Here is a 27121-nt window from a genome sequence, read left to right as displayed (position 1 = left end):
CATACAGGAAAAGTCTCTAGCATAAGTACAAAAAAACTGAACTACAGATGCATCATGATTAGCACTCACAATAACACTGACCATCCCATTATGGCACGCGTCACATTATTGATCCATGTGGTCACCGATGCAGGACACTAATGTGGAGAGGAGCTTGTGTATGTGATGATGAGCTGGGATACAGGCAGGGATAACTACGTATACGTGTTGAACAAGAGCGCATTTGCTGTATTTTGTGCGGTTTATCTGTATGTTTAGGTGTGGAATACGTACAAGCTGGGCAACAAAATCCTTTTTTTGTATAATGTACTAACTTATGATGCTACCCTTACTTTTGACATAGTTCTGTGCTCTTGATTGGACAACAATATATGTTATGTTATGATCATTTCTGAGCCTTTGAGACATTTTTACTGGTGCAACCCAGTTTAGGAAGTCACTGGTCTTTAATTCGACAGTCATCACTTAGAGCGTGAAAGCTCTGGTGAAAAATAAGTGGACTTCTCTTTTAGGATTTAGGAAGAGATGTCTTCAGTTCTGTTTGTTGCTGTGTTGGGAGTGTTTCTGGTCCAGTAGCTGGGCTTTTATTATTCCTTCCTGCTGTTGAGGAGCAAAATGTGAGAGTCATATTTTTTGACTTCTCCCGTGCATTCAACACCATCCGTCCAGCTCTACTCGGTGAGAAGCTGACAGCGATGCAGGTGGATTCCCCCCTCATGTCCTGGTTTGTGGACTGTCTGACTGGCTGACCACAGTTTGTGTGCCTACAACACTGTTAGTGGTCAGCAGCACCGAGGCCCCACAGGGGACTGTCCTCTCTCCCTTCTTTTTCACCCTCTACACCACAGACTTCAGCTACTGCACAGAGACCTTGTGAAGAACTTCTGGAGATGATGGCATCTCCAGAAGTTCTCGGATGACTCAGCAGTGGTTGGATGTATCAGTGAGGGTGATGAGGCTGAGTACAGGGCTGCTGTGGACAATTGGTAGAACCATCTGCAGCTCAGTGTGACAAAGACCAAGGAACTGATTGTGGATCTGAGGAGGACCAAGGTGCCGCTGATTCCTGTTTCTATCCAGGGGGTCAGTGTGGACATTGTGGACGATTACAAGTATCTGGGGATCCACGTTGATAATAAACTGGATTCGGCAAAGAACACTGATACACTCTGCAGGAAGGGCCAGAGTCGTCTCTATTTTCTGAGGCGACTGAGGTCCTTTAACATCTACCAGACTATGCTCAGGATGTTTTATGAGTCTGTGGCAGCCAGTGCTATCCTCTATCACAGTCTATGCTCCCACACACGAAATTACCTTCATAACATTCAAGTATCTGTACTTACAGAGGGCTCTCCACAAGCGAGAAATTCCAGCACAGATCGCTCAGTTTTTCACAGAAAATACAGCTCTAGCATTTCTCCTCAGGGTAAACAAGTAAGAGGCAATACTCTCTCTCACACACACACACAAATAGAGGAGAAGCAAGTCCTGGCAAGCCCAGACATTGACCCTGACACCGATGTTCGTTACTGACACAGTGTCCAATGATAGCCTTGGAAGGGAAACAAAGTCTGCAAGGCCACCAGCCACATACCAGCAGCAGCACGCCGGCTTTAATAAGAGGAAGTCTTCTATTAAAAAAAACAAAAAAAACGAGGTCACATGGGGAATCGCCTCCCTCTCCTCTGACAGACAAGTATCATATAAGGCCTGGTCAACCTTTGTGTCAGCTGCTCCACCTGTTTAGGATGCACGCAGCCCGCTTTGATGATATTGTTTCATCAGACGGGAGAGAAAAGCTCAGACCAAAGGTTTGGATTTAATCTTAGCCCGCTGGAAGTGTTGCACTCCCAAATAACATGTTGTTGCTGCTGCTGCCAGCAGTGCTTCCCACCACCTGTCATTAGCTTTAGCTGCTGTTTGAGTCAACCAACTGTCCAATCCCATGGGCCTCCACTCACAAGAATAGTCTGGGACTTCATCCCATTCTCCAGATCTGTTGTCTACTCGTGCAGACACTTGAGATATGTATGAAGTGGAAAAAAATGCAGAAAGGTTCTGGATGACATCTCTTGTTTATTTGATGTCTGTTTATCACATTTTTAGTCGTCCTTTAAGGCTTATCTGTGATTCGCAGCGTTGGACATGATCACTGGACTGTAACAATCAAAGAAATAGTATATTAAATCAATCATCAGAGGATTAACCTGACACAATAACGCTTTCATATTATTATTTAAATGATTTAACGCACACCAAAGAATTTCTTCTTAGTTTCTGCACACAGGGATAGAAGCACAACAGGACATGTGGGGGAAAAAGTTGCAGAAAGCCTTTTGTGACACCAGAAGAAGCTGCACAAAATCTGATAAAGTGTAGGTGATGTCAGCTGATTCAGCTTTGGTCGGGGCTGAGGAGTGGACATGAAGAAAAATCAGGGGTGTGGAGTTTAAAGAAATGAGCTTACCAGGCCTCTGCAGCTTGCTCCTCATTTCTCCTTGAGGCTAACAGCCTGAGGCCGCATTAGCTGCTACACCCAAACCTCTAAAACTGTCAGTGTTGGATTGTGGGTAATGTAGGCACAAGGTTCTGTCAAGGAAGAAGACTGTGTGGAATAAACAAATAAATAAAACAGACATTATCTCTGTTTCTGAGTCTGTGCAATGCTCAATTAATGATTTCATTTTATTTTATTTTTTTAATGCTGATTTATTTCTAGTTCATCTTATTGTAAATACAATATCTTTACCGTCGGTCAGATGAAGTTAATGCTTTTACAGTGAGGGGCCTCCTGTGCTTCAAGAACTCTAACAATTCCGTCTATAAAATAATTTATGGGGTCAGTCAATATTCAGAACAATCAGCTGCAGTCTGAAGCACAACGCTCTTGGCTTTCAATGAAACACATAATTCCTCAGAAAAGTCACAGCCATCTGCCTCAAGTCATAGTTCAAGAATAATAAATAGCACATATTGGTGTGGATTACAGTTTGCATTAATCAGATTTAAGGGTGTGATAAATCTGCGGCTTCCCCCAGATGAACAGTAACCCCTTTAATCCAATCCTACCCTCTCTTTTGTCCGCCCAGTCAGCTGTCTGCCCTCTGACGTCAGGGGCATGAAATGCATCTATCTGCTCAGAGTCCCTGTGTGTGTGTTCATGTGCCTTTTTTTTTTTCTCCTGAAGGGCTTATTGGGAGGCTGTTTGTTAGAGGAGCTGCAAAGGAAATCCAGTAAGCGTGGTAACCATCCAGTCCCAACTAAAAATAGATCAGCTGGTGAAGAGACCAAAGGTTAGACAGAGAAAAATGTAGACAAAGGCTTTCGCCCTGATGGGAGGGCCCCCCCAGTTTGAGGTGTTAGAAACCAGGAATTTCTGCCCAGTTAACTGATCAAATAGCAAAATATTCAAGGTAACAGGTGGTGGCATTATATCCTCATTGTACCTTTCTCAATTTTATGCAGCCTTGACTTTGACAACTCCTCAACTCCCGGACCTCGAGAAACAAGCATCCCCCCCCCTTCTTAATCATGCAAGAAAGGTGTCATTTAAATCTTGCCAAAGCCACAGGGCTTCGGCATCGCAACACGGCCGGTGGGCTGCTTTACATGAGCGAAACAGTTGGGTGTCTGTAATTTCCTTGGATACCTCTGGAGTTCTGACAGCAGAAGATCCATCAAAAAAAAAAAAAAAAAAATCTCTTGCAAGTTTAGGTCTTCGCACCGCCGTCCCGTCTCCCCTCCTTGTCCTTCTCTTCGTCATCGTCCTCTCCGGCTCATAAATCAACCCATAATTATGAGGGAGTGTGGTGACTAAGTCTCGAGGCCATGTGGCTCAACAGCTGACTACAGCACAGGGGACTGGGCTTCCTGACACAGGCCAACAGACTATAGATTTCAGACATGAGCTTCTCGCCAGCTACACCCTAAGCTCCTCCGCGGCATGTACTCCAAAAAAGAAAAGCAAAGAAAGAAGAAACTGGGATGCAGCTGCTGGACAATGGTGTCGCCGAAGTGGTGCGGTGGAGATAATCCTGTCAGTTTGAAAAGAGAATGATACCTCCATATAATGCCGCGAGACACAGAGGCCCACAATCTGGCTAAACAAGAGGACAGATGGGTGTAGCACACGCACACAAACACACACACACAAACACACACACACACATCGTGCACATCGTCTCGAAAAAGAGGCTGTGACCGAAATGGCTGATCCTCCTTGTACATCATGATTGATTTTTACACAGTGTTTAACAGACTCTGTATCATATCATCCCAAGGGTTTAACACCAACAAGTTCAAACCACGTGCACTCGCTCGCTCTCTCACACACACACACACACACACACACACGCTGGCTTGTGTAGACTCTCGGGCTGAATGAGGCCATCTGTGAGCTCCTGTGAAACAAAAGCAGAGTTTTTTTTTTTGGAGGGGGGGAGACACAGCCAGAGTTATGTCTGATACTCAGCTATGTTCTGTCACACCAAGAAAAAGCTACAGACCATAAAATCTTTTCTCCTCTCTGTGTCTTCACAGTTTTCTCTGTCTGCCCACTACTACGGTAAGCTTTTCATGTCTCTATTTCCCTTCTTTTTTTTTTTCTTTCCCACATTTTTTTCCCTCAGTTTGTCTTCACACCGACATGTAGACACACATTCTACACAACCACACAGTGTTTAGGTGAAAGTTGCCCAAGGTCCTCCGAAACTGGGACGATTCCCAACTGACATTCAGCACCCCAAAGGGGTTTTTTATTTTTTTGGAGGGGTGTGTGTTTGTGTGCGCAGTGAACAAGCCAACAAACCTGTTTCCCTTTTTCTGCTCTGCCAGTCGGCACACATGGAACATCTCAGGATAAACGACGGCACACAAGAATGAAAAACAACTGAACAGAAAACAAAGGCCAGTCTGCAGACAGTGAACAAACACAACGTAAGCAAAAAATAAAAATAAAAAAAGCTGCGTTTTCCTCCGAAATTATATAAACCTGAGACAAATGCAGACATTTTGACTTGTTCAGTTGCGGAAACACATTCATGCAAAGAATAAATTATTCAAAGATCATAGCTTGGAATGCTTCATCCAAACCATTCGCCAGTGGTCCAAGCAGTGTGCCATCAGGCCTCGTGTGCCCAACAGAAACTCTCACACATTTACACACATTTACTCAACAACACACACACAGACAATCAGGAGACAATTAGCACCATACCTCACTGTAGCATTCCCCCCGCTGGTCTTGGGGCTTTCTTTCCAGCTGGGGAAATAAAAAATCCAGAGACAATCTGGTCTCAGCTGCAGAGATCTGAAACACTCAGAGAGGGGAAAGCCAGAGAGAAATCAACTCCCAGCTCCCCTCTACATCTACACCAACAGGCTAAAACCCTCCACTGACATCCCATCAGAGAGACAGAGAGAGAGTTAAAGGGAGAGAGAGAGAGAGAGAGAGAGAGAGAGGGAGAGGAGGGAGTGTGCCAGTTGGGTGAATAAAGGGGAGTAGTTGAAAGGGAGTGAGAGCAAGAGTCAGGGAGAGAGCGAGATGTAGGAGTCTGTGAGAGTGTGGTTGAGATAAACAGAAAGCGATGGAAACAGGAGTTGAAATCTCTAATTACTACTGCTTAACACAAGCCCATAAGCAGATGGTGGGAATGAGTGACACAGGACTTTATACACACCACACTCTGCTGGATTGTGTGTGCGCATGCTGTGTGTGTGTGTCAGTGTAATAGGGGAGGAGAACCAAACAATGGAGTGAAAGTGAAACCGTACAGTGAAAACAGGAGGACAAAAAGCGGCAGCATACAGAGCAGATGTGGCGAACAGGAGTGCGGCTCCTACTACGCGCCTCCTCTGCCACTTTCATCTTGTTTCGTCGCCCTACCTCTCTCGGTTCATCCTTCCCACGTTTGGTGCTCTTCCACATCAGCATGACAAAGCCTGGTTGGACAGAGAGGGAGACACACAGACGAGAGATGGGTGATAATAGAGTTATTTATATCTAGCTTCATTATGTGACTTTTTTTTTTTTTTTTTACAACTGCTCTATTCATTTTTAGCCGCGCTGTCGGAAGCAAAGGTGTGTTCATAGTTTAGGAATTCATATCTCAGCAGCTGCCGGATGGATTTACATGTAATTTTGTACACACGTTCCCTTCAGGAAGAATTTTAATGATTTTGGTGATTCTCTGACTTCCTTCTGCATTTGTTCAGTACATTGCTTACAAGACAATATCGGCAAAATACAGGCAAACGTGAAGCTTTGTTTTACACATGCTACCATGTTAAACTAGGAGGGAGAAAACTACAAACATTAAACCTGAGGGGTATACTACAAAGCAAGTTTGACATAGCCAGGCTTTCTTTGTGTAAGCCGGCTTGACAAAAAGCTAAACCCTCAGCCAGAGATTGGAGGTATAATGACGAGGGTGGTTATCAACTCTTTTTGTCAACTTTCTGCTTCAAACTCTGTGCGTGTTCACGTAATAGGAGGCGTTTAACGTGTCACATGATTCTTTTTTTTGCACAAAATGAAACGATCGCGTGCAGCTGCTTCAGTCATCACGTTGTTTTATTGGAGAACAATGAGGAATATAAAAAAATACAGCGGTAAAAAGCGCTGCTACTGCAAATGGTGCAAGACAGAAATGCTGGTAGGAAACTGTTGATCATGTTAAGATATCATATTTTTACAGATGCAGCTGCTTATTTCCAGCTGGATGTTGAAGTGTGACTTTAAACTTCAAATATTTAAATATGATATTCTACTGAAGTGCATGTAGGTCTGACACTCTCCCATCATGCAGGATATCACTTTAAATTTTGTCCAAATCAAAGCAAAATTAATGTTATTGATTGAATATTCTCTGTAATAAATAGCAGGAGAATAATCCATTTTTCAATCTGTGTTCTATCAGCTGCAGCACCAGCAATGTAAACGGACTTGACAGCAAATCAGAGCCAAACATAAAAACATATTTGTGTGATTTCTGCATCACCAACTAAATACACGTCTGGTTCCCATGGCAATGTGATATATACAGTGTGTGACATTGTAACTACACAGAATCATTCAGTGATATTTGTAACATACAACTCAGCGTGTTTGCAGATGAAACACATTCTTCCACCTGAGAATCTGTATTGCTCATAAATGATAGTTAGGAAACAATTTGGTTAAAGGGAGACGCTCTTTCCGGCCGATTTACATCTGAAACTCTGAACATAACCTGCTCCCGACCATGTTGGCTCCACAGCATCAGTTACCATGGAGATCTAGCTGGTTAAAAGAGAGCCACCTTCATGACACTGAAAACTCTGGCTGTAAGCTCAACATACCTCGATAAACCCACTAATCTTGCTTCGTAGTACAGTCCTCTGCTTAGCATCACTATTATTTTCATTGTAAATATGTTAGTCTACCGAACTCAGAATTTAGTTGCTTGTTTTGCTAGAAACTCTCAGTTTTGTTTCCCCTTTAAAAAAGTGAAAAACACTCTTGCATTCTCTGGAGCTCCAACGGCCTTGTGTAGAACGGGTCTGGCTGCACCTCATCATCATTCTGTTATACAGGAAAACAAGCTCTGGCGTGCTTGTATTCCTTTGAACCAATCGCAATCGTCCGAAGTGGAGCTAAGAACAGAACGCAGCAAAAATGTTCACTCAGAAATGGGGAAGGGGGAATTGTTCTGATGGAATATCTGAACGCTTGAAGGCGAGCTCTTCATTTAAATGGATAATTCACAAAGAAAAATAGCAAGGTTGCTTTTTTTTTTTTTTGAATGATCCAAACCTTCAGCAAAACTTAAAATTTTCAGCTTGTAGTTTTGCTAACTGGAGAATGTGGTTGTTATTTCCCATCATGAGCATGATTTTGAAGATATTGATTGCATAGATAGTGGAGGGAGAGAAGAGAGGCATGTGAAGTGTGCAGCTAATGGCAAGCTTATACCCCCAATATATAACCAGTGAGTGAACGGCATTATTCAAATATACACAGTGAAGAAGTACACAGCATAAAATCTGTTTTAAAAAACAGATTTTTTGCCTTATTGTAACATTTTTGTTCTTCTTACACTGTTCATTTTGCTATTTAGGACGAATATACTGGAAATTAACAACATACACACAAAAATCTACCATGTCATTGAGAAAAAAATTACATTTGCAGACACTGCCTGACCAATTAATGTCTAAACAGTGAGATTCACGAAGCAATGGTGACATACGGGAGTGAAACATCATAAAAACAATACAACTACATTGTCTCCTTACTACCAGGTGGAATCCTGTTTCTTTTGTTAATGCTTTTGCTCATACAGTATTTTTTATTGTTGAAGTGGTTGAAAAATAGGCAAATGGAGCTCATGAAAGAACACACAGCCAAGAGTGTATACAAACTGAACACATTCGGTCCAACAGCACCTAAATGTGCTTGTATGCTTGTAGATAAATGTTCCCGTCTCGCTGTGCGTCTCCCGAAGCTCCATCTTGGAGCCGTAAAGCAGAGAAGAGGGCGGGAATCTGGAGACGGTGAGAAGAGGGTGAGAGGGGCACAGATGTGGCAAACCAAAATCTCTCTTCTTCATTCATCTATCTGATGTTTTTTTTCCCTCTTCTCTATAACATGTTCACGTCCTTTGAAAAGAAAAAAAAAAAAGAAGCCTGAAAGCAGCATGATTCATGAAGAGGAATTTGAACAACTTTTAAATCTGTTCTTACTTCCCTCGTACACTTGCAGATTTCACGCCTGCCATCTTATCGTGGTTTGATACTAGGCAGAGGCAGATCCGTATGAATTATAGATCAGCTCATACTCGACAGATCTTATGTAGCGATGGGGGTAAAAAAAACCACAAAAAAACCTAAACCTGATCAAGTGATAACACTTAAAAACAAATAAACCTCTAATTCTGCCAGGTCAGTCATGTGTTTCAGATCAAAAACAATTAGTGTCTTCTCAAGCTGAATCGATTAAAAAAAAAAAAAAAAACTACAGCACGGCGAGCAGTGAACATGGTGTTTAGATTTTAGAGTAACGGATGGTACAATCCAGTTTGTCGATAAACCAAATCCTCACTTAAATGAGAAATCCACGCGGTGTTGCTGCCAGTTCAGCTGGAGGGCTCTGGATCAGCCTGATTACTTTGGGCTGACTGCAGCAGATCGAAGTAATCCCCATATACTACATAAGTATGTACACGGAACAACCGTGTGGTATATTAAAGCGCAGCGAGACAATGTGAGGGCTGCAAATTTTGTCAGCATTTACTGGAGGGCAGCAGAGGTGAATGTGTGCAAATGTAGCAGAATGAGTGTCTGTGTGCATCTGCAAATGTATTCCCCGTCTGCGAAAGCTGCAGCGTGTTTGTTTGTGTGCGCGGTGATTTGTTGCAGAAACAGAGCATGCTTGGTTTTATAATCAGGATTCAGGGATCACCTCTAGCCTCTGTAATCAGTAAGACCTGTCCTAAAGCGACCGAACTAGGGAGAGAGGGAGGAGGGAAGAAATTACAGTGCAAATGGGGACATGGAGCTGCACCGGCGATGCAGCCTGAAAAATGAGAGAATGATGGAGGCTGAATTTAATAAACTGAAACTGATGATTCCTTGGAATTTACCCTTTTACACTGCAACAAATCTCTGAGCGATCTTGAGTAATGTCTAGCTTTAAGTACTATGTGCTCTAAGTAGCTTCAACAAAATGAAGAAAAAAATTGGTCATTACACCTAAAGGACACTTTACATAGTTTGCGAAAATGCCCATTAGATGAGATGATTGATATTACTTTGTATCTGTGCAGCAAGCCACATCCAGCGGCCACCTAACTGTGAGAAACACCTAGTCTGACCCTGTTTTTTACACTTAGAGTGAAGAAACAAGCTACAACCTGTTATTTAGCAACCTTTAAAAGCGCTATAGACAGCTTTTGTGCTAAGCGAAGACATCGCAACCCAGTGGTATACGCAAGGGTAAGCGATTTAAATTTCATCCTTTCCCCAAGTCAGTCCACGTATGTCCCCCTTCATCCCACAATTTATTTCCACATTTGTGTCCGTACAGCCACTATGCTACAACAGCAGTAGTATGCATGAATTAGTGTGAGTGTGTGGAACCCAAAAATGCCGATCTACTGCACATGTATGGAAAAGATTCTAATGCAAGCAAACTAGAAAGTAGTCTTAGCCATTGTTAGACTTTCTGCATACGAAAATATGTGAGTATGGGGTGTCTGAGAGGATCCATAAATCAAGCTACGATAGGCCACTGTTAACCTTCCTGCATCTACAAATACAAAAATGTCAATGTGATGTAATTTACTCCCTTCCACAAGGCTGTAAGAGTCCACGTGGACCTCTTTGTGTCATGTGTCTGCATGGCGACCGAGGACAGTAGTGCCCATGCTCGGCAGAACACTGGGACACCAATCTACCACACCAGTATGGTTCTCCAAGTTGACTGCAAGCCAAAGTAGTGTAAGGTTGGTGTTATACTTTATGTGTGCCTGAGTGCGTGAGCTGGTGTCCTTGTGACATTTAGCTGAGATTGGTCAGTGCTATACTTCCCGCATCCACAAGTAGGCTACGTGAGGTTCTGCGTGATTTAAATTTGGTGCTTTCCCCAAGTCAGTAAGAACCCACGTGAATGTCTTTGTGGATGTTTGTGTGCTCCTGAAAGTTTGTGTCCTTACAGCAACCTTGCAAAGAAGGCGGTAGTGAGCATGCTCAGCAGTAGGATGTCTAAGTGGAACACGTGAGCACCAATTTACCGCACTTGTATGAATCAGAGTCCTCCAAGAGGAATAGAAAGTAGTAAACGGCTGTCAAAACACTTTCCACGTGTTAGATTTTGATTTGCAAGAAGTAGTAACAATAGCAACTGTGCATGTCCATCTTCACTGAAGTATGATCAAGGTTCAGCAACACAACTATGCGTCCTTGTTGTCCACAGCTGTCCACGTCCTCATGGGAGTATAATCAAGGTTTGCGGATGCTCACATGGACAGCTGCAGATACCCTTGGTTGTGTCGTTGTTGCTATTATGCTTCTTTTTTAGTTTCATACATCCGCATGGGATTATGTCTGCATACTCTGCGTATACACACAACTACCAAGCTTGCCTACTGTTGCCTTTGTAGTCACTGGGATGCATGTGGACATGTGCCTTAATAACAATAATTATGCATTCATGGTATCTGCAGCTGCCTGTGGTCATGTTTGCANTTTTTTTTCTTTCCCACATTTTTTTCCCTCAGTTTGTCTTCACACCGACATGTAGACACACATTCTACACAACCACACAGTGTTTAGGTGAAAGTTGCCCAAGGTCCTCCGAAACTGGGACGATTCCCAACTGACATTCAGCACCCCAAAGGGGTTTTTTATTTTTTTGGAGGGGTGTGTGTTTGTGTGCGCAGTGAACAAGCCAACAAACCTGTTTCCCTTTTTCTGCTCTGCCAGTCGGCACACATGGAACATCTCAGGATAAACGACGGCACACAAGAATGAAAAACAACTGAACAGAAAACAAAGGCCAGTCTGCAGACAGTGAACAAACACAACGTAAGCAAAAAATAAAAATAAAAAAAGCTGCGTTTTCCTCCGAAATTATATAAACCTGAGACAAATGCAGACATTTTGACTTGTTCAGTTGCGGAAACACATTCATGCAAAGAATAAATTATTCAAAGATCATAGCTTGGAATGCTTCATCCAAACCATTCGCCAGTGGTCCAAGCAGTGTGCCATCAGGCCTCATGTGCCCAACAGAAACTCTCACACATTTACACACATTTACTCAACAACACACACACAGACAATCAGGAGACAATTAGCACCATACCTCACTGTAGCATTCCCCCCGCTGGTCTTGGGGCTTTCTTTCCAGCTGGGGAAATAAAAAATCCAGAGACAATCTGGTCTCAGCTGCAGAGATCTGAAACACTCAGAGAGGGGAAAGCCAGAGAGAAATCAACTCCCAGCTCCCCTCTACATCTACACCAACAGGCTAAAACCCTCCACTGACATCCCATCAGAGAGACAGAGAGAGAGTTAAAGGGAGAGAGAGAGAGAGAGAGAGAGAGAGAGGGAGAGGAGGGAGTGTGCCAGTTGGGTGAATAAAGGGGAGTAGTTGAAAGGGAGTGAGAGCAAGAGTCAGGGAGAGAGCGAGATGTAGGAGTCTGTGAGAGTGTGGTTGAGATAAACAGAAAGCGATGGAAACAGGAGTTGAAATCTCTAATTACTACTGCTTAACACAAGCCCATAAGCAGATGGTGGGAATGAGTGACACAGGACTTTATACACACCACACTCTGCTGGCTTGTGTGTGCGCATGCTGTGTGTGTGTGTCAGTGTAATAGGGGAGGAGAACCAAACAATGGAGTGAAAGTGAAACCGTACAGTGAAAACAGGAGGACAAAAAGCGGCAGCATACAGAGCAGATGTGGCGAACAGGAGTGCGGCTCCTACTACGCGCCTCCTCTGCCACTTTCATCTTGTTTCGTCGCCCTACCTCTCTCGGTTCATCCTTCCCACGTTTGGTGCTCTTCCACATCAGCATGACAAAGCCTGGTTGGACAGAGAGGGAGACACACAGACGAGAGATGGGTGATAATAGAGTTATTTATATCTAGCTTCATTATGTGACTTTTTTTTTTTTTTTTTACAACTGCTCTATTCATTTTTAGCCGCGCTGTCGGAAGCAAAGGTGTGTTCATAGTTTAGGAATTCATATCTCAGCAGCTGCCGGATGGATTTACATGTAATTTTGTAGACACGTTCCCTTCAGGAAGAATTTTAATGATTTTGGTGATTCTCTGACTTCCTTCTGCATTTGTTCAGTACATTGCTTACAAGACAATATCGGCAAAATACAGGCAAACGTGAAGCTTTGTTTTACACATGCTACCATGTTAAACTAGGAGGGAGAAAACTACAAACATTAAACCTGAGGGGTATACTACAAAGCAAGTTTGACATAGCCAGGCTTTCTTTGTGTAAGCCGGCTTGACAAAAAGCTAAACCCTCAGCCAGAGATTGGAGGTATAATGACGAGGGTGGTTATCAACTCTTTTTGTCAACTTTCTGCTTCAAACTCTGTGCGTGTTCACGTAATAGGAGGCGTTTAACGTGTCACATGATTCTTTTTTTTGCACAAAATGAAACGATCGCGTGCAGCTGCTTCAGTCATCACGTTGTTTTATTGGAGAACAATGAGGAATATAAAAAAATACAGCGGTAAAAAGCGCTGCTACTGCAAATGGTGCAAGACAGAAATGCTGGTAGGAAACTGTTGATCATGTTAAGATATCATATTTTTACAGATGCAGCTGCTTATTTCCAGCTGGATGTTGAAGTGTGACTTTAAACTTCAAATATTTAAATATGATATTCTACTGAAGTGCATGTAGGTCTGACACTCTCCCATCATGCAGGATATCACTTTAAATTTTGTCCAAATCAAAGCAAAATTAATGTTATTGATTGAATATTCTCTGTAATAAATAGCAGGAGAATAATCCATTTTTCAATCTGTGTTCTATCAGCTGCAGCACCAGCAATGTAAACGGACTTGACAGCAAATCAGAGCCAAACATAAAAACATATTTGTGTGATTTCTGCATCACCAACTAAATACACGTCTGGTTCCCATGGCAATGTGATATATACAGTGTGTGACATTGTAACTACACAGAATCATTCAGTGATATTTGTAACATACAACTCAGCGTGTTTGCAGATGAAACACATTCTTCCACCTGAGAATCTGTATTGCTCATAAATGATAGTTAGGAAACAATTTGGTTAAAGGGAGACGCTCTTTCCGGCCGATTTACATCTGAAACTCTGAACATAACCTGCTCCCGACCATGTTGGCTCCACAGCATCAGTTACCATGGAGATCTAGCTGGTTAAAAGAGAGCCACCTTCATGACACTGAAAACTCTGGCTGTAAGCTCAACATACCTCGATAAACCCACTAATCTTGCTTCGTAGTACAGTCCTCTGCTTAGCATCACTATTATTTTCATTGTAAATATGTTAGTCTACCGAACTCAGAATTTAGTTGCTTGTTTTGCTAGAAACTCTCAGTTTTGTTTCCCCTTTAAAAAAGTGAAAAACACTCTTGCATTCTCTGGAGCTCCAACGGCCTTGTGTAGAACGGGTCTGGCTGCACCTCATCATCATTCTGTTATACAGGAAAACAAGCTCTGGCGTGCTTGTATTCCTTTGAACCAATCGCAATCGTCCGAAGTGGAGCTAAGAACAGAACGCAGCAAAAATGTTCACTCAGAAATGGGGAAGGGGGAATTGTTCTGATGGAATATCTGAACGCTTGAAGGCGAGCTCTTCATTTAAATGGATAATTCACAAAGAAAAATAGCAAGGTTGCTTTTTTTTTTTTTTGAATGATCCAAACCTTCAGCAAAACTTAAAATTTTCAGCTTGTAGTTTTGCTAACTGGAGAATGTGGTTGTTATTTCCCATCATGAGCATGATTTTGAAGATATTGATTGCATAGATAGTGGAGGGAGAGAAGAGAGGCATGTGAAGTGTGCAGCTAATGGCAAGCTTATACCCCCAATATATAACCAGTGAGTGAACGGCATTATTCAAATATACACAGTGAAGAAGTACACAGCATAAAATCTGTTTTAAAAAACAGATTTTTTGCCTTATTGTAACATTTTTGTTCTTCTTACACTGTTCATTTTGCTATTTAGGACGAATATACTGGAAATTAACAACATACACACAAAAATCTACCATGTCATTGAGAAAAAAATTACATTTGCAGACACTGCCTGACCAATTAATGTCTAAACAGTGAGATTCACGAAGCAATGGTGACATACGGGAGTGAAACATCATAAAAACAATACAACTACATTGTCTCCTTACTACCAGGTGGAATCCTGTTTCTTTTGTTAATGCTTTTGCTCATACAGTATTTTTTATTGTTGAAGTGGTTGAAAAATAGGCAAATGGAGCTCATGAAAGAACACACAGCCAAGAGTGTATACAAACTGAACACATTCGGTCCAACAGCACCTAAATGTGCTTGTATGCTTGTAGATAAATGTTCCCGTCTCGCTGTGCGTCTCCCGAAGCTCCATCTTGGAGCCGTAAAGCAGAGAAGAGGGCGGGAATCTGGAGACGGTGAGAAGAGGGTGAGAGGGGCACAGATGTGGCAAACCAAAATCTCTCTTCTTCATTCATCTATCTGATGTTTTTTTTCCCTCTTCTCTATAACATGTTCACGTCCTTTGAAAAGAAAAAAAAAAAAGAAGCCTGAAAGCAGCATGATTCATGAAGAGGAATTTGAACAACTTTTAAATCTGTTCTTACTTCCCTCGTACACTTGCAGATTTCACGCCTGCCATCTTATCGTGGTTTGATACTAGGCAGAGGCAGATCCGTATGAATTATAGATCAGCTCATACTCGACAGATCTTATGTAGCGATGGGGGTAAAAAAAACCACAAAAAAACCTAAACCTGATCAAGTGATAACACTTAAAAACAAATAAACCTCTAATTCTGCCAGGTCAGTCATGTGTTTCAGATCAAAAACAATTAGTGTCTTCTCAAGCTGAATCGATTAAAAAAAAAAAAAAAAACTACAGCACGGCGAGCAGTGAACATGGTGTTTAGATTTTAGAGTAACGGATGGTACAATCCAGTTTGTCGATAAACCAAATCCTCACTTAAATGAGAAATCCACGCGGTGTTGCTGCCAGTTCAGCTGGAGGGCTCTGGATCAGCCTGATTACTTTGGGCTGACTGCAGCAGATCGAAGTAATCCCCATATACTACATAAGTATGTACACGGAACAACCGTGTGGTATATTAAAGCGCAGCGAGACAATGTGAGGGCTGCAAATTTTGTCAGCATTTACTGGAGGGCAGCAGAGGTGAATGTGTGCAAATGTAGCAGAATGAGTGTCTGTGTGCATCTGCAAATGTATTCCCCGTCTGCGAAAGCTGCAGCGTGTTTGTTTGTGTGCGCGGTGATTTGTTGCAGAAACAGAGCATGCTTGGTTTTATAATCAGGATTCAGGGATCACCTCTAGCCTCTGTAATCAGTAAGACCTGTCCTAAAGCGACCGAACTAGGGAGAGAGGGAGGAGGGAAGAAATTACAGTGCAAATGGGGACATGGAGCTGCACCGGCGATGCAGCCTGAAAAATGAGAGAATGATGGAGGCTGAATTTAATAAACTGAAACTGATGATTCCTTGGAATTTACCCTTTTACACTGCAACAAATCTCTGAGCGATCTTGAGTAATGTCTAGCTTTAAGTACTATGTGCTCTAAGTAGCTTCAACAAAATGAAGAAAAAAATTGGTCATTACACCTAAAGGACACTTTACATAGTTTGCGAAAATGCCCATTAGATGAGATGATTGATATTACTTTGTATCTGTGCAGCAAGCCACATCCAGCGGCCACCTAACTGTGAGAAACACCTAGTCTGACCCTGTTTTTTACACTTAGAGTGAAGAAACAAGCTACAACCTGTTATTTAGCAACCTTTAAAAGCGCTATAGACAGCTTTTGTGCTAAGCTAAGACAGCGCAACCCAGTGGTATACGCAAGGGTAAGCGATTTAAATTTCATCCTTTCCCCAAGTCAGTCCACGTATGTCCCCCTTCATCCCACAATTTATTTCCACATTTGTGTCCGTACAGCCACTATACTACAACAGCAGTAGCATGAAGTAGCGTGAGTGTGTGGAACCCAAAAATGCCGATCTACTGCACATGTATGGAAAAGATTCTAATGCAAGCAAACTAGAAAGTAGTCTTAGCCATTGTTAGACTTTCTGCATACGAAAATATGTGAGTATGGGGTGTCTGAGAGGATCCATAAATCAAGCTACGATAGGCCACTGTTAACCTTCCTGCATCTACAAATACAAAAATGTCCATGTGATGTAATTCACTCCCTTCCACAAGTCTGTTAGAGTCCACGTGGACCTCTTTGTGTCATGTGTCTGCATGGCGACTGAGGACAGTAGTGCCCATGCTCGGCAGACCACTGGGACGTCAATCTACAACACCAGTATGGTTCTCCAAGTTGACTGCATGCCAAACTAGTGTAAGGTTGGTGTTATACTTTATGTGTGCCTGAGTGCGTGAGCTGGTGTCCTTGTGACATTTAGCTGAGATTGGTCAGTGCTATACTTCCCGCATCCACAAGTAGGCTACGTGAGGTTCTGCGTGATTTAAATTTGGTGCTTTCCCCAAGTCAGTAAGAACCCACGTGAATGTCTTTGTGGATGTTTGTGTGCTCCTGAAAGTTTGTGTCCTTACAGCAACCTTGCAAAGAAGGCGGTAGTGAGCATGCTCAGCAGTAGGATGTCTAAGTGGAACACGTGAGCACCAATTTACCGCACTTGTATGAATCAGAGTCCTCCAAGAGGAATAGAAAGTAGTAAACGGCTGTCAAAACACTTTCCACGTGTTAGATTTTGATTTGCAAGAAGTAGTAACAATAGCAACTGTGCATGTCCATCTTCACTGAAGTATGATCAAGGTTCAGCAACACAACTATGCGTCCTTGTTGTCCACAGCTGTCCACGTCCTCATGGGAGTATAATCAAGGTTTGCGGATGCTCACATGTACAGATACCCTTGGTTGTGTAGTTGTTGCTATTATGCTTCTTTTTTAGTTTCATACATCCGCATGGGATTATGTCTGCATACTCTGCGTATACACACAACTACCAAGCTTGCCTACTGTTGCCTTTGTAGTCACTGGGATGCATGTGGACATGTGCCTTAATAACAATAATTATGCATTCATGGTATCTGCAGCTGCCTGTGGTCATGTTTGCAAGGTAGTACAATTATTATAAAGACTTTAGCTGTCAGCTAGCTTTACACTGACCACACACATGAAAATCGATCGAGTCTCAGCAGGAAAGCAAAAAAGCATATTTTTTAAAACCTCAAACTTTTGCAACATCTGCTTCTTGTATGTTCAGTAATACATCTCTGTGTATCCTCAACATGTGCTTGAAGTGTGTGAACTATCCACAGTGTCAGCATGTGTACACAGCAGGTCTCATTTCCTGATTCTCCGGTCAGATGCTGATTTCTCTTTTGAGAGTCGAGCGCACAATGACATCAGCTTCCGCCAACACACAAGCCGTCACCATGGCACCACACAAAGACATTTCTAGCCCAGAGGGAGGGGAAGCATCATGCTTGACACATTTATAGGAGAGGTCTGGGCTCCACTCCCCTCATCTCCTATACCCTCCTCCTCCTTCTTCTTCTTCTTCTTTTTTTTTTTTTCAATTGCTGTTTGTCCAGCCGCCTGCTCTGTTTACCAGATCATCAAAGAGCGTCTCTGACTTCTGTGGCTAGAGTTCCCTGGGTCTGGCCTGTGCTCCCTTTGCATTTTAGTCTCATTGCTTCTCTCTTCTTTTCCACTTGCTCTTCCGCTAATAGTATCCATTAAGTCCATTTGAAATCTTTCTTTCCCAGACTTCTATTTTAGATTTCCTACTTCCCTCCCCCTCTTTTGATTTCTTTTCTTGTCAAATGGAGCCATGACTCCAAGGGCAAAGTGCCTGGAGAAGAAGTGACCACCCACCGGGCTTTGTCTAACTCTTTGCCCCAACGGACAGAAGGCCTGTGTGTGAGAGAGGGAATGTTACACAGAAATACAGGGCAGAATATAGCAGGTAGAGCAAAAACACCATCACAAATATGTTCAGTTTCAAGTTATATCTGCCTGAAATATCACAAGATGGTGTGTGGAGTAATTCAGTTTTTTTTAGATATCTGAAAAAGGAAGGATGTTTTAATTTACGAATCAATATCTCACTAAGAGCAGTTAAAAACATTTTAAAATTAAATAGTCTGCTTCAATAAGGATTAGACGTAAATGTTAGAGCCGAAATTACAGCTTTTTTAGATTTTACACTGTTGCGACATGAAATGTTTCTACTGAAACCACATTATGTATCCAAAACAAAACACTCTGGTTTTCCAGAAGGGTGACTGTGGTTTTCGTTGTTCCTTAATCAAATGTCAACCTGATTTTGCTGTCAACAACTTGTGTTTTTCTCAGTACTGCACATGAGGAGTGAGTAAAACAGTTGGATAACGACATGTATATTTTTAATTAGCTGTATTTGTGTCAGAATACACCAAATTCAAGCTAACTCACGTAAAATAAACTCTTCCGATCCTTTAACAATTCGTGTAGGATGTTGATTTTTAGTTATAATTGCTTTGATTGATTCATTTATGATCTGTCCGACACAATCAGCGTAATACAATACCACTAAAAGTAGTACTAGTACAAATAATTATGATGGCAGTTGATTTTGACACCACCTATTATAAGCATATTCGATGATATACAACAAATTCGCAGAATGTTCTGTAATTAAAATTATTATAAAGTAATGGAAAAGTCCTTGAAATCCATTGTCCAAACTGTGTAAGAACCCAGCCCCAGTTCTAACGCTCCCTCTGCCTCCAGCTTCACATAATACAAACTGAAGAATTACCCACTGAAGATATTTCGCTGTTTCCTCTGGGGTCCTCCGGCAGGACAAACTCATTGATCAGCTCCTTTGAAAGTGCAGACATCATCTGCCTACAGTTTTGCCTCGAGCTGAAAATTTGCTCGTAAGCTGGATTTTCAGTGTTCCTGCTCAAAGCTTACCTTGATTTCTCTCTCTGCTTTTGTTCTGCCACACAAAAGCGCTCCCGTCTTGTGGCCAACAATGGAACCTCCGCCAAGAAGCTCTTGTGCGAGAATTGTCACTTTATTGCAAAAGAATTTCCATATCACTCAGATATATACAGATACAGTTAATTCAAATGATGACATTCATATGATAAAATCAGACCACTCGTGCTTATGTGCAAATATCTAGAATAGTAAAGCATATAAGAACCGTTGGCAAACTAATGCTGCAGAGGGAAGTATTGTTGAACTATACAGTATAAGAATGATTTAAGACACTTCTCCTATAAGTTGTACCTTACCATGTCAATAACTATTTGAACAAAATACACTTGATTCTGACATTTCTTTTTTCTACAACATTTTTGTGCTACAAATGAACGTAATAAAGCTAAAGAGTAAAGAATATGCCCTCAGCTCATTGTCCCCTTTACATCAGGTCAGGCCGAACAAGCTCGACGTCACACAGTCTGGCCCTCAGCCAGCGCAGAAACGGCTGCTTCCTGTACTTTTCTTACAACACCAAAAAGTCATGCAAGGTCACCAGAACTGTGTATCTTCTTTGCTTCCTCCTCCTCCAACAACGGTGCCAACTCTTTTCTGCAACTGCATCCCTTGGGTCATGTGTGAGGTGACGCAGTTCAAGCCAGTTTGAAAGCACCCAGGAAGGTGGAATCTCCATCCAGGGACACGTTGGCTGCGGGCCGCGGGATCAGAAGCTCCAAGTAGTCGTCGACCTCCAGCTTCACAATACCTGAGGGATTCAAATGCCCATTTCAGACCTTGAACTGACTTTTTTGACATTGACCGCCTCAAACAGACACGCGTTTGATAGCTTGCCTGAGGGGGGGAAGACGCGCTGACTGACCTCCTAACAGCTGTTGTGAAAAGGCTGAACATAGCTGGACATAGACCATAAATACAGGCTCACCTCCTGTGTAGCAGGTGTTGAAAGCGTACTCGGGGTTCATGGTCTGGATGCAGCGGAACAGAAACACAAATTTGCGTTCATCTCCCACAACGTTCTTCTTCCACCGGATCACCACATGGCCCATTGCAAAGGTGCTGTCCATGTAGTAGACCTGCACACATCACAATTACCGGGTTAAATCCACGAGGCTTGAGTGCTATAACATTTGCTACCTCATTTATTATTCATGCACAAGTTGCTTTTTCTCTTTATCTGACCTTTTCTCAAGGTCTCTTAACCAACTGCATGCTTACATTGAGCACACCCTTTTTTTTTCTGCACTGTGTGTAGAAAAAAAACTCAGATTGCAAGTAGACTAGTAGCACCCCCTGGTGGGAAAACTGTGAAACGACAACCAAAAAAACTGCCCCTACCTGACTGTACACAAAGTAGAAGCCCTCCTCTTTGACTAACATGCCGTCACTGTTCTTCTCCAGGGCAGAGCCTCTCTTCAGCCCAGACTGCCAAGGGATACCTGTGTATAGTTCTGATGAAATTTCTGATCCAAAATAGAACATCTAATTAGAAAACACGCCAAATGATCTAAACATTTGTGTCAAGAGTCAAGCTGTTTGTGTTGCTGCTTGGGGTTTCCCGCATACATGCTGATATAGCTTTAATGTGAAATATGTTTGGCCTCTGTAATAGTGGCTGTGATGAGTGAAAAGACAAAAGTCATCGAAAAGAGGGGGGAAAAAAAAGTAAACATTTCATGAAATTCACATTAAAAAACAAATCACCAAATGATGTACTGTACCTCTCCTGAAGGGTTTTCTGCTACTGTTTGCCAACAACTGCAGGCACGGCTGAGAAACTGTCACAAGACATAAGAGAAGAATTTTGAGATGTTTAAAGCGATCAACTGTTTCTCTACTGTCTGAACATGGCTCATTCCATTGCTATCACTCTGGTTCCTTCTGCTCCTTTCCTTTTTGGACAAACTTGATAGGTGGTGGCAACATCTCGCCACATGACACGTGCTACTTTTCCTGTGGATATGAAAGCTAGTAAGTTATTCACACTTGGTAGACTTTTTTGGGGAACTTTTCTTTTTCTTTGCCAGTGGTCTAAAGGCAGATTGTCAGACAGTCTTGTGACTTTCAGCCGTATGAATTAACTTTACTTGACATATATTCAAGGAAATTAAACTCTAGAAACAGAATCAGTCACACACACTCAAACAAATACAATATATATAGTAAATGATGTAACTCTTGCTGCAACAGATTCATATGAACAGAAAATTCAAACTACATCTTAAATGTTAAGTCAGTTGCCAGGTTCGAGTACATCCGTCTTACCAAACGTCTCGTTTCCAGGCGATGTCCTCCTCTTCCTTATCAGGCTGAAGGCATGTTCAGATCCAGAATGGTGCAGGGTCTCCTGGCTACTTCTCCTGCTACTGCCAGACTGTGCAGACATTACACAGCCCTTACAAACACAGTGAACGCAAGTGAAAATACAATATCTTGTATGTCTTCACAGCTTTGTTGCTGTGTCCCCGGGGACTGGTGTTCTCTCACCTGGCCTCTGTACCTGGCCTCTTGACCCTCTCCTCTCCTGCGACCGACTTCCAATTTGAGTCCCTCCACTTCAGATCTGAGAGCTACCATCTGGTACAGAGACAGAGCTGATAGAGAGGAGGAGGTGACGGTGGCGAGCATCAGCAGGAAAACCGGCCAGGACAGCCTTCCTTCACCTGCCCGTTGTCCAGTCTCAGGATCCACACCTGCTAAAACTGCCATGGCAGAACAATCACAGGAGAGATCACGCTGGGAGCATGACCAGTCTGTCGCCTGAACCACGTTGCCTCTCTGCGTGGATTAGGAATGGTGGCTGTTTTCTTATCTCTTCAAGTTTCCTTAAGAGCTGCTGGCTTTGCCTTATCTCCTGTCTTCAAGCGAGACTAATTTCCTTAACTTTCGCTTTTGTCTTTCGGTAGTTGGATCGAGTCTGCGGGACTACGCAGAAAAAATACAGTACAAAAAAGGGCTCAACAGCTTCCCCTCTACTGTTCCGCTCAGCTAACCACACTCACAGCTTCCTGCCTGACCAGCAGACCTGACAAATCTGTCTACATCATGATAAAATGCATCTCAAGGTCTCCACATTTTATTAAATCATCCATGTGAGTGGGCACAAAAAATAGCCTTGGCAGAATGATGAGAAACAGCCTGGTTATGAAATAGATGAAGTGAAGTAAGACTAATAAGGAGAAATCGTCATTATTATTGACACCATAACATCTAAATTTGACACGTACTGAAACAAGGAAGTACAAAGTTTTCTTCATCTTCAACGCATAACATGACAAAACAAACAAATTCTCAGAATAAAAAAAAGTGAACTGACGCCAGGTTACATGAATTATTTTAGAACTGGTGCATAAAAAAAGGGGAAACAAGAAAAGAAATTTTAATGTATCAATTTATTGCATGTTACAGTACAGAAAATTGTGAAAATGTGTGCTTACAAAAGAAGTTGTCGACATTGTTTTGAAATAGAAAAGGAAACATAACTCTGAAATGGAAAATCACTCAAACTGATTGCTTCATACTGAAGGTGTCTGTCTGTTCAGCTATCCCATCAGTGCTTCTTCAATGTGGACTCACGGTAAGTCATGGTAGATGTACACAAAGTATGTCAACACTGTGCAGGTTCATTACAAAATAACTGCCAAGACTTAATGTAATCACATGCCAGTTTGCAAAGGCAACTTGCAAATTCCAAATTATGCCAGCATTTGTAACAGTATTCATTCCAATCAATTCACAATCATATGAACATTTAAAAAACATGTTCCATAGTGCATTTGCACGATACCTGGCTAATGATGTTCTATAAAAAATGAAAAGACATTCAGTTTGATTCCATTTCTTTTCATCAGCAGAGTGTTGGACAGGAACAATACATTTGTCTAGGATGATATTCTATTCATAATTCAATTTGCTTCAGGCCAACCAACGAAACAATGCATCAAATGAATGGCAACAAGTTCCGTGATATTTTCTTGTATGTAGAGATGGTGCAATGCAAACAAACTACCGGCAGAAGTGTATAAAACATAGCTAGTGGAACAAAAGGAGTGAATATGCACGTGGTTGAAATCAGACTGCACAATGTGCACTAACTCAGCATATGGATTGGATATAATACAAAAGAAGTCTGAAATTGTTCAGTGTCACGAGTGGAAAAAAAAAAAAAGTCACACAAAAGGGAGAAGAGACTATTAATACACCATTTTTATAAAGCACATTAATTTAAGACCACCATTTACATTCACAGTAGCCTTCAGACTGTTTTTCAAGTTGTCGTCACATTGACACACACAAATTTAGACTTTTGGTGTAGTCAAATTTTGTTTCGCGTACTGTTTGCAAACAGTATCAAATATGGCTAAAGAGATCTGTTGAGTGTATTCAAATGGCTTTAATACCACTGCAGTGCAGTGTGCTGCATTTAGAAAAGCAAGAGCAGATAATAGTGTTTTAATTGTCAGACTCTGCTCCACCCCGTGGAAGACATGCAGGAAAGGTTAATTAGCTCATTAAAAGCCCTCCAAGTGAGTAAAGCCATTTTGCCACATGAGCATGGCGTGATCCTCCAATTCACAATTACAGTGCTGATGATAAAAGCTAACAAATAAACACAACATTTGATTAAAAATGCTCACACTTTATTCCTAGTTCTCAAAGGACGGGCTCGTATTTTTTTCAAAAACTACCTTAGTACTATACTCACATGTCCATATACTGAATAGGTACTTTGAAAAAGCTATTTGTCGTGGTAATCACTCTTCAGACCATCCAGAAACCCCTCCCTTATGCAACTAAGGCTCGTGCCAGACCAATGTTTTACTTTCTGTGTCTAGGGTATTTCAGGCTTTAGCAGTCTGACTTAGACAGATACTTGCCATAGTTCAGTATTTTTCTTAAAAATTCCCTTTATTGGAATGTGCCAGACTGCAGTTTCCTGTTGACCTGCAGTAGATGATTATAGGAACACAGTGATTTTCTTTTTTTACTCCAAAAAAAACCAACAAACATTCTGGAAATCACCCACTCCATCGCATTACTAAAACCTTACCTTATTAGCAGAACTGTATGTACAAAATGACAGACTGTGTAATCTGCCCCAAATTCTTTTCAACTTCGGTTCACTTAAGGAATTTATCTCTTTATGGTCAGCAGGGACTTGAGGATTACAGCAACCAATAACTATTTCAGTGCACAGACATGTATCGTAGCACTGCACCAAGATAGCCTTAAAAAAAATATGAGCTCGTCTGTAAAACAAAACAAACCACACAAAGCAAATGCTCCTTAACAAACTAAAGAAGCCAAAATTGTGCAGCAGCAACTGGAGCCCATTGAAAAATAAAGACAAGCCTGTGTGCTAATTGTGTTTAAACAGGACACAGTAGAAGGGAGAAAAGCTTGTAGCTTATCCTAAGCACAAGGAAACAGAAGTAGTCTGACAAAAAAGCAAGTTATTTTTGAAAGGCAGAAGTATCAAAACATGTCACCTTACATTCCTGACCACTTCATCTCAACGAACACTTTTGTGGCTGAATATAATTATTCAACAGTAAGCTTTATGCTATTGTTGCAGACGAAACTCTCAAGGGTATACGGAAATATTCATCACTACAATGTCAGGATATGCCAAGCCGTTGCACATATATATTACTGTTCCTTGCCTAAAGGGGAGAGAAAAGAAACTCCTTAAGCTCCTCAAAGTATTGCTCAGAAGATGTTAGTCCACATAATCAAACATGGGTAAATCTGGACAGAAAAGTGCAATGTATTAACAAAGATATATATATTTACAGTTTATCCTACATATTATCAATGTTTAATTTTGTATATCAGATGACCTGTAATTTTTATTCCAGTAATAATCACGTTTGAAACACCATAGGCCCTTATATGGTCACAATACTACGAAAAACGGCTTCATTTATTTTGATCCATTTCAGCAGACTCGCTAAAGCAAATTCTTCTGTGGTTGTGACATGTCTTGTGGTGTGGGCATGTATGCTCTGGCTTCATTCATAAAAGGTCATAAATACATGCATTCATAGCTGAAACACAAAAAGAACCCCAGGAGGACATCGTTAGCCTCTCTCAAACCCTTGAAATAGTGAAAATAGTTTAACATGTTAAATTTACAGAAAGGTAAAAAGAGTGAAATCAAATAAAAACCCAGACAAAAGCATAAAAAAATGTACATTCTTTCCAAAAAATCAATGAAGTCCCTCCAATCAATTTACTTCATCCAGCCCATAATCTGTAATCAACAGTCAGTCCCTGACTGATTTTTCAGATGATGGTGACGCTCGCTGAGGGCTGAGCACTCTCCTCATGGGCATGGCTCTTCAGCAGGTCTTTCATGAACTGCTCCAAAGCAGCAAAGTAGCCCTGACACTGCCACGTGTCATTGTGCGTGCCCTCTGGAAAGATAGCCAGGCGTTTAGTCCGCGCAGGAGACAACTCGTACAGTTGTTTCATCATAACTGGTGGGATGAGCTGGTCTGACAGACCAGACACAAACAGCGAAGGCATGCGGCACAGCGCCACCTGCCGATAGGACAGGAACTGATTCCTATAGCACCATAAGGGCAGCAGGCGCATGGGCAAGAAGGAGAAGAGCGTCGCTGCCATGTGGGGGATGCTAAGGAAGGTGTTTTCCACAATAATGGCTGCTACACGGTGAGGGTTGACTGATGCCAAGCGCACGGCCACAGCACCTCCTAATGAGCGACCAAAGAGTACCACCTTTGTCTTGTCCAGATCAGGACGGGTCATGACGTAGTCCAGTGTGGCCTCGGCATCCAGGTACAGCCCATCCTCACTGGGCTCACCCTCACTTTTTCCATAGCCACGATAGTCCACCAGCACCACGTTAGCTTTGAGATTGACCAGCATCAGCAGGGCGTTTGGCACCCTGTGACCAATATTACCTGCATTACCATGGAAATAAAGGATAGTAGGCGGAGCAGAGGAAGTGGGGCTGCTCTGATTGCCAGACGTGACTCCAGGAGGTGCATCACCTCCTGTGTAACGGAGAAGGATGAGGTTAAGCTTCACACCATCCTTGGTGCGAATGTATACATTCTCATGTGGGATTCCTGTTGGCATGGGAACATAAAGGCGAGAGGAGGAGGGCTGGTCAGGGAAGTACAGGAGAACATCTTGAAATTTGTAGAGGATGCCCGCCACAGATGCTAGGATGAGAGCAAGGAGAAAAAATCCTCCATACAGGTGGAAGGTGAGGATGAGGGCCAAAAGAGAGACTCGACAGGCACCCCAGGACCAGGAAGCCAGAGTCAGGGTACAGCGCTCCATTGCCCCCCACAGCCTCCAGGGCTTCTCCATGGCTACACAAGAGCTGAGTCACAAGACACGCACTCTGCAAATACACAGAGAACCAAAGAGAGAGT

The 27121-nt window shown here is 42.2% G+C and overlaps 2 protein-coding genes across 3 annotated transcripts in view; both read right to left on the bottom strand.

Annotated features, from left to right (window-relative positions):
• Positions 1–19767: 19767 nt before the first annotated feature.
• Positions 19768–22682, bottom strand: tnfsf13b (TNF superfamily member 13b). 2 transcript variants are annotated; one of them, XM_008298982.1, is made up of 6 exons: positions 22203–22682; positions 21981–22089; positions 21437–21493; positions 21054–21154; positions 20641–20791; positions 19768–20463 (listed from the first exon to the last, which is right to left on the bottom strand). In XM_008298982.1, the coding sequence occupies exons 1-6, from the start codon at positions 22422–22424 to the stop codon at positions 20351–20353; spliced, it is 753 nt and encodes a 250-aa protein (XP_008297204.1). In that variant the 5' UTR covers positions 22425–22682; the 3' UTR covers positions 19768–20350. The 2 variants fall into 2 exon arrangements, with proteins under 2 accessions (XP_008297204.1, XP_008297202.1); XM_008298980.1 differs by having other exon boundaries at positions 21054–21178; positions 22203–22679.
• Positions 22683–23088: 406 nt separating this feature from the next.
• The window catches only part of abhd13 (abhydrolase domain containing 13), a 5592-nt gene continuing 1559 nt past the window's right edge, over positions 23089–27121 (bottom strand). The window contains exon 2 of the mRNA XM_008298979.1: positions 23089–27090. Within this exon, the coding sequence (XP_008297201.1) occupies positions 26001–27056 (1056 nt within the window). The 5' untranslated portion in view covers positions 27057–27090 and the 3' untranslated portion in view covers positions 23089–26000. The remainder of the gene's footprint in view (positions 27091–27121) is intronic.

The sequence above is a fragment of the Stegastes partitus genome, unplaced genomic scaffold (assembly GCF_000690725.1).
Source record: "Stegastes partitus isolate 25-593 unplaced genomic scaffold, Stegastes_partitus-1.0.2 Scaffold1366, whole genome shotgun sequence".
In the NCBI taxonomy this organism is placed as follows: Eukaryota; Metazoa; Chordata; class Actinopteri; family Pomacentridae; genus Stegastes; species Stegastes partitus.
Note: the sequence above shows the minus strand (reverse complement) of the source record. Positions and strands in the feature narration are given on the sequence as shown.